Source organism: Chiloscyllium plagiosum, unplaced genomic scaffold (genome assembly GCF_037043375.1).
Source record: "Chiloscyllium plagiosum isolate Xiang-an unplaced genomic scaffold, Cpla_swu_hap1 HiC_scaffold_36, whole genome shotgun sequence".
NCBI classification, from domain to species: domain Eukaryota; kingdom Metazoa; phylum Chordata; class Chondrichthyes; order Orectolobiformes; family Hemiscylliidae; genus Chiloscyllium; species Chiloscyllium plagiosum.
The window spans coordinates 18,627,697-18,641,884 of NW_028270174.1; the positions used below are offsets into that span (position 1 = coordinate 18,627,697).

Here is a 14,188-nt window from a genome sequence, read left to right on the forward strand (position 1 = left end):
GATGTCAAGTGTCTTAATTCACCAACTGAACAGCCTAATAGGAGGTTCAATGTGGCTGCAAACACTCATTTGTTGAATACCTTGACTATCTACAAAGCCTTCAGTAAAACCTCTTGTGTACTATTTTGAGTGCTTCTGTCCCATTTAAATAGGTTCCCACCTCAGGTGTTGCTGCAGTAAGTGGAATCAGAGCTGTCACTCCTGCAGAGCGTAACTGATGGCTGAGGGCCAGATTAAAGTCCTCAAATTGAGGGATTTAGTTAATTAATTAATCTGGAATCCTCACTCACTTAGCAATATAGATAGATGATTGCTGGGAAGGGAGGAGCGGTGAGACAATAGATGATAAGTTACTAATGGTAGTTTGATACAAAACTAATGTGCATATGGTAGAAAATATTAATATGAACAAGCATCAAATCCCCAGAACCTTAATAACCAGCAAAGAATGTTTCAAAATCATTTGGAAGACACTCTGATTCTTGTTCTGTGTAAAGTCAGCTGTGTAGGGTTTACCCAACTAAGGAAATTCAGACATGATTCATACTCCATTGGTAACCAAATATCACAATATCAAACAGAAATGTGTGGGTGTGTGTGTGCATGCGTGTGTGGTCTATGTATATGTACATAATATATATATGTGTATGGGCTATATATATATGTATATAATATACACACCTGTGTGTGTATGTCTATGTCCCTGAGTGTATGTTAGGGTGTTTCTGTCTACCTATGTACATATTTGGGTGTCTATCTGCCTGAGTGTATAAACCTACCCATATGTCTCTTTGTAAATCATGTTGCTTTACTGTGCATACACTAAGCTGATTTTGTCTATGCTAGAGCAATCTCAACCCAATCCCACTGTTACACTGTCTCCCCAAAGCCTGGTGTTTTCCTCTGCTTTAAATGTTGACATAATTGTTTTGTAAGAGAAATGCAATAGTTACTGCCTCACCTATTCCCTGGGTCATAGTATGGTTCAACATGAAGATATTTGTTCTCAAGCTTCCTTCAGTCCTTGTGATGATTTTAAATAGTTGAGAGTGGCTTGCTGGAAAGACACAGCAGGTCAGGCAGCATCCGAGGAGCAGGAGAATCAACGTTTCAGGCAAGAGCCCTTCATCAGGAAGGGCTTTTCCAGCACCCCACTCTCGATTCTGATCTCAAGCATCTACAGCCCTCACTTTCTCCTAATGATTTTAAATAAGTGACCCCTCATCACTGACTCCCCAACCAGATGTTACATTCCTTTCCTTGTCACCCTGGCAAGTATTTCAAACATTTAAAAAAACTGAATTAAGCTTCATTTAGATTTGGTTCTCCTTACAATTGAATAACGTAAATTGCAGGGTCAAAGGGAGTGGTAATGGGACAGATAATGAAACACAAAATGAGACAAGAGGTGGTGTGAGTGGCAGAATAGTGGAAGCCATTGTCCAAGAGCAGACGAAAGGAATAAATCAGGGAAAACAAAACAAACAAAGTGAAAGAGAACAAAATGTGGATTGAGATCACAGTCTGAAATTGTTGAGCTCCTTGTTGAGTCTGGGGTGAGTGGGGAGATGGGGGGTCTTGCAACCTGCAAAGTTGGAAGATGAGCTACTGTTCCTTGAGCTTGCATTGAGCTTCATTAGAACACGACAGGAGGCCCATTACGGTGGAGAAGTCAGGAGGAGAACTAAAATGAGTGGAGACCAAAAAGCTCAGGATCATACACAGTCTGAAAAGTAGCGTCTCACAAAGTGGTCAGCTCGTCTACAATCCTTAATGGAGCAGTGAGCATAGAGGCAGCTAATTAGGATGCCCTCTCTGGTCCTCCTGTACAGAAGTGTAGGTGAAGACATCTAAAATTTGGCTCTGCTAAATTGTGCATAGTATTCAGGGATGTGTGGGTTAGGTGCATTTGTTAGGGATAAATATAGGGTAGGTTATTCTTTGGAGGGTTGATGTGGACTTGTTGGGTTGAAGAGCCTGTTTCCACATGTATGGATTCTGTGAAAGCTTAACTAATGTCCATTAGTAATGTTGAAACAGCATAAAATATTTCATGAATCAAATGTGCACTCACACACTTTGGGTGGCACGGTGGCTCAGTGGTTAGCACTGCTGCCTCACAGCACCAGGGTCCCAGGTTCGATCCCAGCCTTGGGCGACTGACTGTGTGGAGTTTGCACATTCTCCCAGTGTCTGCGTGGGTTTCCTCCGGGTGCTCCGGTTTCCTCCCACAGTCTAAAGATGTGCAAGCCAGGTGAATTGGCCATGTTAAATTGCCCACAGTGTTAGGTGCATTAGTCAGAGGGAAATGGGTCTGTGTGGGTTACTCTTCGGAGGATCGGTGTGGACTTGTTGGGCCGAAGGGCCTGTTTCCACACTGTAGGGTATCTAATCTAATCGAAGACCTCCATTTGGTCCAAATGTCAGGGTCCCAAAGCGCGCAGCCAAGAATAAACAGGGCTGTTTCTGTCTCCATAAATGTGGCCTGACCTGCTGAGTGCATTCAGAGAAATGTGGCAAACAGCCGAATATTCAGAACCAAAGCTACGATAATTAACATCACTGTGTTGATACAAAGCAGAAATGACCCAGAGAATCATAAATTTCTGTAAAATAAAATAAAATACTCGAATAGATTTATGAACAATATTGGTCTCCAGACAATGAAAAGGCTTTGGGTTACATCAAGAGTGCAGTCAACCCAGTGTTGGGTGAATGGAATTCCTGATGGTTGCTTTAAAATGAGGTGTTAACCTGTTTAAAATAAATGAGTTAACACCCGCTAAAACAGCAGAGATGACTTCCAGACTAATGTGCTTATCGGTAACTTATTTCCTTATCCTTAGTTCTACTTTCTTGTGGTTTGCTGTATTCTAGGCTCTTGTGCAGTGAGAGTTCTGAAAATCACTCGAAATAAAGAGGAGATAGCTTCAGTAAGAGTCTGCACATGTGGTGTCGGCATTAACAGCTGCTTTCCTGTCTCTACACTTGTGGGCAATAACAATCAGTTGCAATGCACAGCTCTGGACCCAACAGCTGCTCCAGCTGCACAATACCATATCATGTCAATCTACGCAGTCAGAACCTGGGCCAGCAAGCAACGCTGTACTCGCCACTACCTCTCCTCTCTGTGCAACTCTGTCCCTTGTACTCAGACACTTCGCGCAGAATGGTGCCAAGTCTAGCTTGCCAAAATTGGCGTTAAAGTGGAGGTAGTACTGAGCAACCTTTGTCTCTGTGAGTGGCATAGCTAAATACCACAGAGTCTCAATGCCAAGTGTAAGGTTTACATCAATGATCCCATTCATTTGCATACTTGTCAAAAACGCCAACAATGAAGAAAGGACTTGTAAATGCTGCTATATAAACACAACCTCAGACCGTTCCAAAGCACTTTGCCAGTTGATAAAGTACTTTCCAAGTGCATCCACTGTTGTAGTGAAGGGAAATATGCTGTTAATTTGTACACATTCCCACTTACAGAAATAGTTAATGATCAGTTCATTTGTTTTCCTTGATCCTGATTGAAGGAAAAACGGACTTCTGCAATCCTTTTAGGAAAATGACATGGGATTTTTTTATGTTCACCTGAGAGTTTAGAAGGGAACCGTTTTAATTTCTGAACCGAACACACACAGGCACACCTCCGACAATGTGGCACTCCTTCCATACTGCAGCTTCCATTTTACTCAGGTCTGCTGAGAAGGGTTTGACTCTGATCAAGGTTTTGATATTCTCCATGAGGAGCATGTAAGCCTCAGGGAGGCAATAGCATTTTTTAAGCATTTGCTGCTCTGAAGTCAAACACTGAGTAGGAAGGAGAAGTCACTGGATTGCCAGGGATTTCCAGGTCAGGGTGCCAGGAATCACATGACACTGGAGCCGCACCTGGAATATTCTTTCAGCGTTTGCCGAACATTCTTTGCAAGAGGAGCTTTTAAACTCTGTGAAAATACAGTCTTCAATAGTAAATCATAGGTAAACCTCTGAACTATGCAACAGCAGTAAAGCTATTTTCCACTGAAAAAATGGTTTGTACAGTTCCTCATGTTTAATGATGAATCTTGTCTATTGTTTTTGAGCCAACTACAGTTGTAACATAACTTTCTTAACTTCAAAATATGGCCTTAGTGATTGTGGTGTTATAACTGGTATATGGCACTCTAGAAGTGGGAAGTAAAATGTTTGTCTTGGTACATTTTACAAGGATTTCATATCATCTGTGATTTTGACATGTTTTTTCTTCTGCCAATAGTGTGCACGCCCAACTCATGTACCTCCCTTGAGCATATGAAATTGCATATGTGGCGAATAATTATCTTGATTATCATTAAAAGAATGCAGATTCCGATGTACAGCATAAGTTTAAATAAGGCTTATTGAGAAGAGAAGTACAAAGACAAAATTGTAGTCAAGTTTCTAGTCAAGCCCCTGTTTCTGTCACCGTCCTGACACTTCAGAACAGCAAGTGTACATGAACAAAGGGATGGCTACAGGATTGATTTTCCTGGCTCCAGCACTCCTGGAGAATCTGGACAGGAGGCACAACACTGAGGACATTTAGATGTTGAACCACTGCGGTGGTTTGCTGCCTCTGTACTTCCTTCTCAAGTGTCTTAAGAGGCCTGCACCACTCAAAACAGAAAGAAGTGCAGGAAAAGTGTGTTGCGAGATATCATACCATCTATGTCATCAGGGACCCCATGCAAAGTTTCATTCTGGAGCCCTTACCTTTACTAGTTAATGATACAAATTGTTTCACCCCCTTCAAGTCCACTGACTGGCCAAGCTGTAATTTCCGTGGTTTATGTTCTCCTGAGGCCACCTCCAAAGATGTCATGATGGCCTGTAACCAGATTTCTTGCTTCAGCAATAGTCACAGATCGTGTTAGAGTTGATGGCTGTGAAGCCTCATAATCCAAGATATAGGAGATTGACTGACATGATAGTTAAGGGTTGAACGTACTTATTTTGTTTGTTGCTTTTTGCTTCTTGTACTTCATTGCAGCTGCAGCCAGTTCCGCCATCTTGACTTTCCATTAGAGTAAAAGATTTCATGGGCATCTAGACAGACACTATCAATGCTCTCTGTCATCCAAATTGTTTCACCTTCAAAACCTTTCGCTCCTTCTGACAAGAAATGGGATTTTTATTCATTTGTGCAAAATCATTTATTGTGATGATATCGCCATTGGAATTATTTCAACTCCAGTGCTCTTTCTAACACAGAGTGTTGTTTGCAAACACCTAACTGATCTAATGTTTCTTCTAAAGTGTATTTCAAAAGCAAGAATAGATCTAAAAAATGGCAGCTAATAAGTCTAGTCAAGCACTTGAACTTGTGCTTATTCCCAGTCGCTGTGAGCATCACACCAAGATGGACTGGTCTCAGTCTGCAGCCCTTTCAGCTGAGAGCAGAATCTTACTGCTGCCTGATTTCAGAGTTACATACAATCCATCTGCTCTGGAGGTGGAATAACCTGGATGCACAATCTCAACATCCACTCACAGTCTCCCGTTCTCCATGCTTTGTGACTCTTTCAAGATGATCTGAGAGTGACTGAGCTCATAACAGGAGTGGCAAAGACATTGTTTATGACCATTTTATTAAGGTCACGATTTCCCTGATGGCTTGCGTGACCCTCCTGCAGAGGCCAGTCCATTGATAAAAGCCCAGAGCATTAGCAGTCTGGGAGTTAGTGATGGAACTAAGAACAAGGTGATTATTAACCCTGGAGATGCACCCGACTCCAATGCAACCTGCATGTTTTCGAATGATTGATGCAAGGCCTCACACTTAGGGGATGTGGCCTTCCCTTTCTCTCAACACATTGTGGAAACTACTAACCACTTCAGTCAAGGGCTGTAGCTGCTGAGCTTAACGTAAAGGAACTCCTCTCTTAAGAGCAGGACCTAACAGACCTGGGTGCAATACCTGTTCAGGAACATAGGAATCACCCTCCTTCTACCACCTCCCCATCTCCTACATTTGGAAAGTAAATCACAGGTGTCCCCAAATATGTTGTGCACTTATATTACACCTGTCACAATTCCACAGCCATTGAGGCAATGTTGCAACGCAGTACCTGTTGTAATATAAGAAATGGAGCACAATGGTGCAGACTCCAGTATTGAAATGACTAGGTAATCTGTTTCTCATGTTGCTGGATGACAAATATTTATCAGGGCACTGGTTCTTCTTCTAAATGAAGAGGACTCATTTTAGCATCTCATCTGATAAGCTGCAACTGTATAAATTCTGCTCTTGAATTGCGTTAGTCAGGGAGTCAGCACTTATTTCCAGCAGGGGCCTGGAATGCCTTGAAAAGCTCTTTGACCGAAATACAGTGCAGCTAACATTGGCACAGTTAAACCAGAGGATGCCACTTTTCAAAGTTGTTCCCATCAAATTTCAACACCAGCATTTTCTTCCTAACACCAAAACCTGAGTAAAATATAGAAGCAAAAGTTCAGCATAGAACTGCATGGAGAAATATCAAATACTACGTGAGGACCATTTCAATAAACGACAACTATCTCAATGACAAGAAACTAGTAAATAGTAAGTTTAGGACTGATATTAAGAGGCATTTCATGCAAAGAATAGTTTCTGGTTTTGGAGAGTTGTGGCTAAAACTCTAAATTCATCAAACGATTCTCAAACATTGAGGTGGAGAATCGTAGAATTCAGTGAAGAAAGGAATTCAACAGCCTAAGTGTTCTCTGTCATCTCTGTTTATTAAATAAAGTACGGGTATGGAATGAGCTGCAATAGGAAGTGATGGAGGTGAGTACAATTGCAACATTTAAGAGGCATTTGGATGGGTATATGAATAGGAAGGGTTTGGAGGGATATGGGCTGGGTGCTGGCAGGTGGGACTAGATTGGTTGGGATATCTGGTCAGCATGGACGGGTTGGACCAAAGAATCTGTTTCCGTGCTGTACATCTCTATGACTCTATTATGTTTTCACTTCACTCCTGTATTTTACAGAAAGTTGGTTGCGATGAGGTACTGGGCTCCAACAAAGTGATGGACAAATGTGGTGTTTGTGGCGGTGACAACACCACGTGCAAAGTGATATCTGGAATCTTCAAGCAAACCATCATGTCGGTAGGCTATCACAAGATTCTTGAAATTCCCGAAGGAGCTACACGAATTAACGTCACCGAGACGATGAAAAGCAGAAATTACCTGGGTAAGTGCTAACTATCAGTCAACAAACTGGGGCCCTCACCATGGCAACATCTCCTCCACTTGCGAACCAATCAGAACATTGTTCTCATATGGGATAAAAGTTATGTTTACCTTTACAGTGGTTTTCTTGTGAAAAGACACAAAGCTCTCACAACAGGTGTCTTTTTCCAGCAGTTAAGATGAAGCCCTGCTCTCTCCTTAGCGAGAGAGAGATAATTGGTGGTGATTTAACCAGAGGATTACCATACCTCAAGTGAGGGGAGAGGTTGAGAAAGAGAGTCCTTTGTGATCATCTCATCTGGTACAAGAATTGAAACCACACTATTAGGCATCACTCTGTAATGTAAACCAACCATGCAGCCTCGCAACTGAGCTAACGGGTCACCTTCCAGGGTGCTCAGGTACCAACTTATTACAAATTCACTGAGCTGGATTTCTAGACAGAAACAATGGGACATTGTGAGAAACAATTAGGACTTAGAAATTCAGCAAGACTTCACCTTATCTCCTCCCACTGGAGACTAGCTGGACAGACGTTTACCCTAATAAGGGGGAAACACACAGACCCTGTGACAGGAAATTGTGAAGACCTGCATGGAATTTTAGGCCCAGGGTACTTAACATTTTTCTTAAACTCTAAGTTTGCCCCTATTTTCTGAAATTAAGAATTTGGCAGGATACATGTCCAAATAAATTGCTAGGTTAGGTGCCAAATATTTCAGTATTAGAGTAATTAAACCAGAATCAATTGAATCCATGGAATCCAAGTCTGAATGTAAATTAACACCATGATTTTTTGACTTAACTACCTGATTGCTCTGGGCACTTTGCACTATCTCTTTTAGCTGACGTGGGTATTATGACAGGAGAAGATCATTTTTAAATATGTATTATATAGTACGCTGATGTCAACTTTTAGATAATTGTCATTGATCCAAATGTCAGTTTTTGTGCGATTGAGCAGCTATTTTTCAAATTGCTCCCTGCCTCCACATTGAACCTGAGGGTTATTTTCTAGGCTCGTGCCATTAATGAGAGCATTTGCCAGTTGGCTACCCATATCAGGAAAACATGACATTCTGCCAACAATTTCTAATTCAAAGTGACTCCTTACATGTAAGCAAAAGTTTGGAAAATGAACAATACAGTTCTTGTGGTTCTGTTCGCCGAGCTGGGAATTTGTGTTGCAGACGTTTCGTCCCCTGTCTAGGTGACATCCTCAGTGCTTGGGAGCCTCCTGTGAAGCGCTTCTGTGATCTTTCCTCCGGCATTTGTAGTGGTTTGAATCTGCCGCTTCCGATTGTCAGTTCCAGCTGTCCGTTGCAGTGGCCGGTATATTGGGTCCAGGTCAATGTGCTTATTAATTGAATCTGTGGATGAGTGCCATGCCTCTAGGAATTCCCTGGCTGTTCTCTGTTTGGCTTGTCTTATAATAGTAGTGTAGTCCCAGTCGAATTTATGTTGCTTGTCATCTGTGTGTGTGGCTACTAAGGATAGCTGGTCGTGTCATTTTGTGGCTAGTTGGTGTTCATGGATGCAGATTGTTAGCTGTCTTCCTGTTTATCCTATGAAAGCAACCACCCCAACACACACAAAAGAAGTTGCATCAAGACACTATTCAAAAGGGCCACAACACACTGCAGTACACCAGAACTGCAAAAAGAGGAAGAAGAACACCTATGCAATGTATTCGCCAAAAATGGATATCCGCGCAATTTTATCAACAGATGCCTAAGGGAAAGACAATGGAACGAGGACATGCCACAACCCAAAGGACTAGCCACACTACCATACATCAAGAGCATTTCCGAACTGACAACCAGATTACTGCGACCACTAGGACTCATAACAGCACACAAACCAACAGCCACTCTCAGACAACAACTCACCAGAACGAAGGACCCGATACCCTGCATGAGCAAAACCAATGTAGTGTACAAAATCCCATGCAAGGACTGCACAAAACACTACATAGGACACTACATAAATCAAAACATGAACCTATTAAAGGGATGAAATTAATGTACAATGTTCATAGGGATTGAACTCATAATAATTAGCAACGTGTAGTGTGATCAATTTTCTTACCTATTGACTTCAAACAAGTTCAAAACAAGAAGCGAAAGAACTATGGATGCTGGAAATCAGAAACAATATCAGAAATTGGTGGAAAAATTCAGCATCTGGCAGCATCTGCAAGAGAAAGCCGAGTTAATGTTTTGGGTCCGGTGACCCTTCTTCAGAACAGGCAAATAGAATAGATCCTTCTTAAAACAAGCACTGTGCAAATTGGGCATTGTCTGAACAGGCACTTTGTAAAACATCCACTGTGTAATCGAGGTACTGAGTAAATTGGGTATTGCGTGAAAAAATAGTTTGAGGAAGATATCTGAGTGACTCATAAGAAGCTGCCATTACTTCATATGCCACATTCTGTACTCTCCCTCTGCCACTTCCTGGATGGATATGTTGATGAGTTGATGGTAGCATGGATCTGGATCTGAGGAGCTCCTGCTTATGTGCCAGTTTATTCTGAAAGAGAATTTGGAATCTGGCCTGTAGAAGGTATGTACAAATATCTCTGGCAGTTTAGCCTGTTGTCTAGAGTAAGAGAAAGAAACTCTAGATGGTGGGAAGAGTAAGTGGCAATAGTGGCAGCATGGGCAGGCATAAAGAGTGAAAGTAAAAGAAAGGTTTATCTTTAGATTACTTACAGTGTTGAAACAGACCCTTCGGTCCAACAAGTCCACACCGACCCGCGGAAGTGTAACCCACCCAGACCCATTCCCCTACATCTAACACTACAGGTAATTTAGTATGGCCAATTCACCTGACCTGCACATTTTTGGACTGTGGGAGGAAACCGGAGCACCCGGAGGAAACCCACGCAGACACGGGAGAATGTGCAAACTCCACACAGAGAGTCGCCTGAGGCGGGAATTGAACCCGGGTCTCTGGCGCTGTGAGGCAGCAGTGCTAACCACCGTGCCACCCTTGAAATGTGCTGCTCTGGTCAAAGGAGAAAAATGAGAAGTGAGGCGGCAAGGTTGGAGCAGTAGATTGGTGGAGTGCATTGCAGATTCTGGATAGTTATGCAGAGTGTAAGAAAGCTGTGATTCAGCATCCTATCACTGCAGCTACAGTCCCATCATTTACATTTGTCCCAATGCTGACAAGCCTGTGGGGGCAGGCTGCTGGTATTCACATGTTTCAAAGCACACACAAATTCATTTGGTTCACAGACTTAGCTCAGACTTCTGATCACAGTTCTTTGTTTTTACAAAGGACAATCTTTGAAGATCTTATGTTCAAACAATTAACAATGATATGGTATGTTCCGGACTGATGACTTGGCAAACTGAGTGTTTGCTTGTGGAATTTTTAATGTAAAGTGCAATTTGCACTTAACTTGTTTCATTCACTAAACATTGTGGATTTCAAAGGATTGCCATAATGCTATTAATTGCCTTCATCAAAAAGGATTGGCATGTTTTCACTGAATGATGGGCATGGTATGCAGTCAGTAGCCGACATGTTAACCGCTCTGTCTAAATACAATGATTCACAATGAAATCAGGAATAAAAGACAGATTACATTTGTACAATTGTACACCAGTCTGTGAGTTCTAAATTGACTTTTCTAATAACTTAAATTACTTTTGAAAGTCTGTCATTGTGTTCCTCTTTGGATAGGTGCCTCTCTATTATGTCATCCCTTGATGAGTCACCTTCAGTATACTAATATATAACGTGAATGGTTTTGTGATACACATTTTTGAGTTGGAGTAAAATCAAGGGGAAGCTGTAAGCATCTGTACCTCCCATAAGGAGTATTGAACGTGCATAACTTGGAACTTAGGTCATCCAATTTCATTTGCCAGAAACCATAGGAGGCATCTAACTTGCTAAAATATTTTACTTAAGTGCCATAAATTTCTAATGTGTTGGAAAATTATAATCTACCATTTTAATAGCCTTATTACATCTCTGGGATCTGAGTAAGTTTGTAATTTATCACTCTTTTTGCCACAATTGCTAACATGTTTGCTTCTTCATTTATATTATTCATGGCACTTAAGTGCTTCATTCTGTCAAGCTCCATTTTGCAGCTAAACAAAATGTGATTTTCTGCATGGATGGATTACTAGAGAATTTATTGAGCAGTTGAGGTCCAGTCTTGACTTAACAATTATTCTAATCTTTATATCTTGTAGATTTCTATACCGTGTCCCAATTTAACAGAGGGCCAGTTTTCAGAGGGTGAGCCTTGGTGTCAGTTCAAAGCTCATTCATTCCACACTATAAACTAAAAGAGGCTGGTGTATTTTAGAGCTGGGGACAGCTTTTCCAGTGATTTTGAGTGTCCAGTTAGTATGGTAAGGATACAATATCATGTATTGCAGGGGGCAGCAACTGTGTGTGCAAGATCAGCCTCCAGGTCATTCCTGTGATAGAACCTGTCCTTCATTCTGTCCTCTCAGGAGTGATCTAAAAACTTTTCCTGGTCTCCCAAAAAAACAAAAGGAGTGTATTTAAACTTACATTGTCAGGGCAATTCTGACTTTGATTCCCTTGCACACTGAATTGTCTTGACAGGTAACTCACTGTGTACAGTTGTGGGCAATACATTTTAACTGTTTGTACCACATTATAGGAAAAATGTGAACGCATGAGGGAGACTGCAGAAGCGATTTACGAGAATGGTTCCAGGAATGAGAAACCTCAGTTTAGAGAGAGAGGTTTACAAAATCATGAGCAGAGTAGATAGGGAGAAGCTGTTCCTGCTTGTAAAAGGGGAAACGATGAGAGGGCATAGAGTTAAAGCATTGTGTGAACAAAGCATGGGTGATGTGAGAAAAAAGGTTTTCATGCTGCAAGTGTTAGGAGCTGGAATGCAGTGCCTGGAAATGTAGGAGAAGGCAGGTTCAATTGAACCATTCAAGAGGACATTAAATGATTCTTGAGATAGAAATGGTGTGCAAAGATATGGTGGAAAGGCAAGAAAATGGCACGTGATAATAGAACTGTTGCAAGCACAATGGGCCAAATGGCTTCCTTCTGCTCAGTAACAATGCTATGATTCTGTGATTACCGTTTCCTATTTAGGCCCTATCATCAAAATCTCAGTCAGGTCCCATTGACACCGTCTTGGGAATTGAGAACCTAAAGACTGACCAGGATTTAATATTGCACAAACATCAATATGGATCCTTTATTAATGCAGGCACTCCATGCTCTTTCCTGCTTCTTGTTACAACTCCATCTGCTGGTGCCATTCTGTTTGGCAGCTACGAGTGAACAATATGTACAAGTTGCATTTTCAAAACAGTACATCACAACAATCAGGACCCAACATGGATTTCATAAAAAAGAACACACTGCTAGTATTACGGAAATGTCCCTGCTAACTGCTTAAGGCAACTTGTTAAAATGTAAACCTGTCAAATCTTGGTGCTTTCACTGAAGTGTAAAAACCGGGGCAATTTAAAGTAATCATCCTACTCTGCTTTCTGCTGTGTGGCTAGCGATAAAGTCTCTATAAAGTTCCCTGTCAGTCAATGATTCAGAAAGTGGTGTTGCTCACAAACACTCAATCCTAAGAGTGGTTTAGATTTTTTTTGGCACCACGACAAATGGCTGTTACATTTGAAGTTATGGTTGACATTGTGAAATTTTCTGTGAATGAGAAGTGTAGTGGTACAATAACCCATCATTTTCACCTTAGCCCATTGTAACTTAAAAGTAATGTTTTCCACTTAATGTATTTGTAGTACATATCTGTACCTTATTGGAGGAGAGAACTCCTCGCTTCAGGGGAGACATGTTGCCCTGAAATGTGCCACACGTTTTTTAACAGACTGCACCGATTATACAAGAAGTATGTCCTGCTGAAGCTCACTGGCCTCATTTGGGATTTAAAACAGAAGTAAATGAGGGTGGAAATCAGCTCTCCCATGTTTTCCATGGCTCGCTTCTGAAAATCAACTTCAGCACAAAATGAGCACAACTAAAATCTTCCTTCCCTTCAGAACAGATATATTTAGGGGTTTTTATAAAGCTTGGTTCTGAATCAGAGTGAACCTTTATTTTTTTTCCATCTTCTATTAGTTAGTATAGTTGCATGTTTTGCATTTTGAGGTCGAATGTTGCATTTCACAATTTATTTTCCATACTGTATATTTATGGCCATATAACTGTGATCTGAAACACTGCTGTTTAAATTGTTTCCATTTACTGGAAAGATTCCCAGTGATTTGCAGTCTAGGTTGAAATTGCAGCTTCCTTTTCTATCTGACTGTACAAAGCTCTTTTTCAACTTAGAGATTTATTTTTGTTTTAAATTTGGGATAGGGGTTTTGTATATTTACCAATTCTGACAGAAGTCTTTACAGAATCTTTGAAGACCGTGCTTGATTGGTGAAGGAGTATTGGGCTGGGTTTTACCCATGGGCAGAGAGCCCATGCATGGATCCCTAATATAGGGCACCTTGCCAGGCCACCCATTCTTCTGCCATTTAATAAGCAGCGGGGGAGGCATAGGGCTGGCCCAATTGAGACACTTCAGGATTGCATCCTGCCGCTTCTCAACATTAACAGGGGGCAGGAGAGGCCAGGACCCAATATGCAGCCTAGCAGGTCTATTCCTGCCAACTGTGAGCCAATGGAAGGTTGGGTGAAGGCATGTAGTGGCCCTCTTTCTTGGTCCCCATTGCCAATTGAAGGGCCCTCCAGTAATCTTTCCTCCATTCTGGCCTCCCACCCTCCCCCATATATCCCCCTCATCCCATCTCAGCCAAAGTATACTCCTCTCCACTCGCACTGGCTGCCATGCAAGATCATGCATCTGCTTGTCTGGTTGGGTACAGCTCCAACAATACTCAAGAATCGTGATCCTCTCCAAGATGAAGCAGCCCACTTAATCAACATCCCTTCTCTACTGACACAGAGTGATAGTACTGGATACCATCTCCAAAATGTACTCGAATTTCAC

At 41.7% G+C, this 14,188-nt stretch overlaps 1 protein-coding gene across 1 annotated transcript in view; it reads left to right on the forward strand.

Annotated features, from left to right (window-relative positions):
• The window catches only part of LOC122539433 (thrombospondin type-1 domain-containing protein 4), a 155,481-nt gene that overhangs the window by 82,424 nt on the left and 58,869 nt on the right, over nt 1-14,188 (forward strand). The window contains exon 2 of the mRNA XM_087980011.1: nt 6,994-7,198. Coding sequence (XP_087836137.1) covers nt 6,994-7,198 — 205 coding nt within the window. The remainder of the gene's footprint in view (nt 1-6,993; nt 7,199-14,188) is intronic.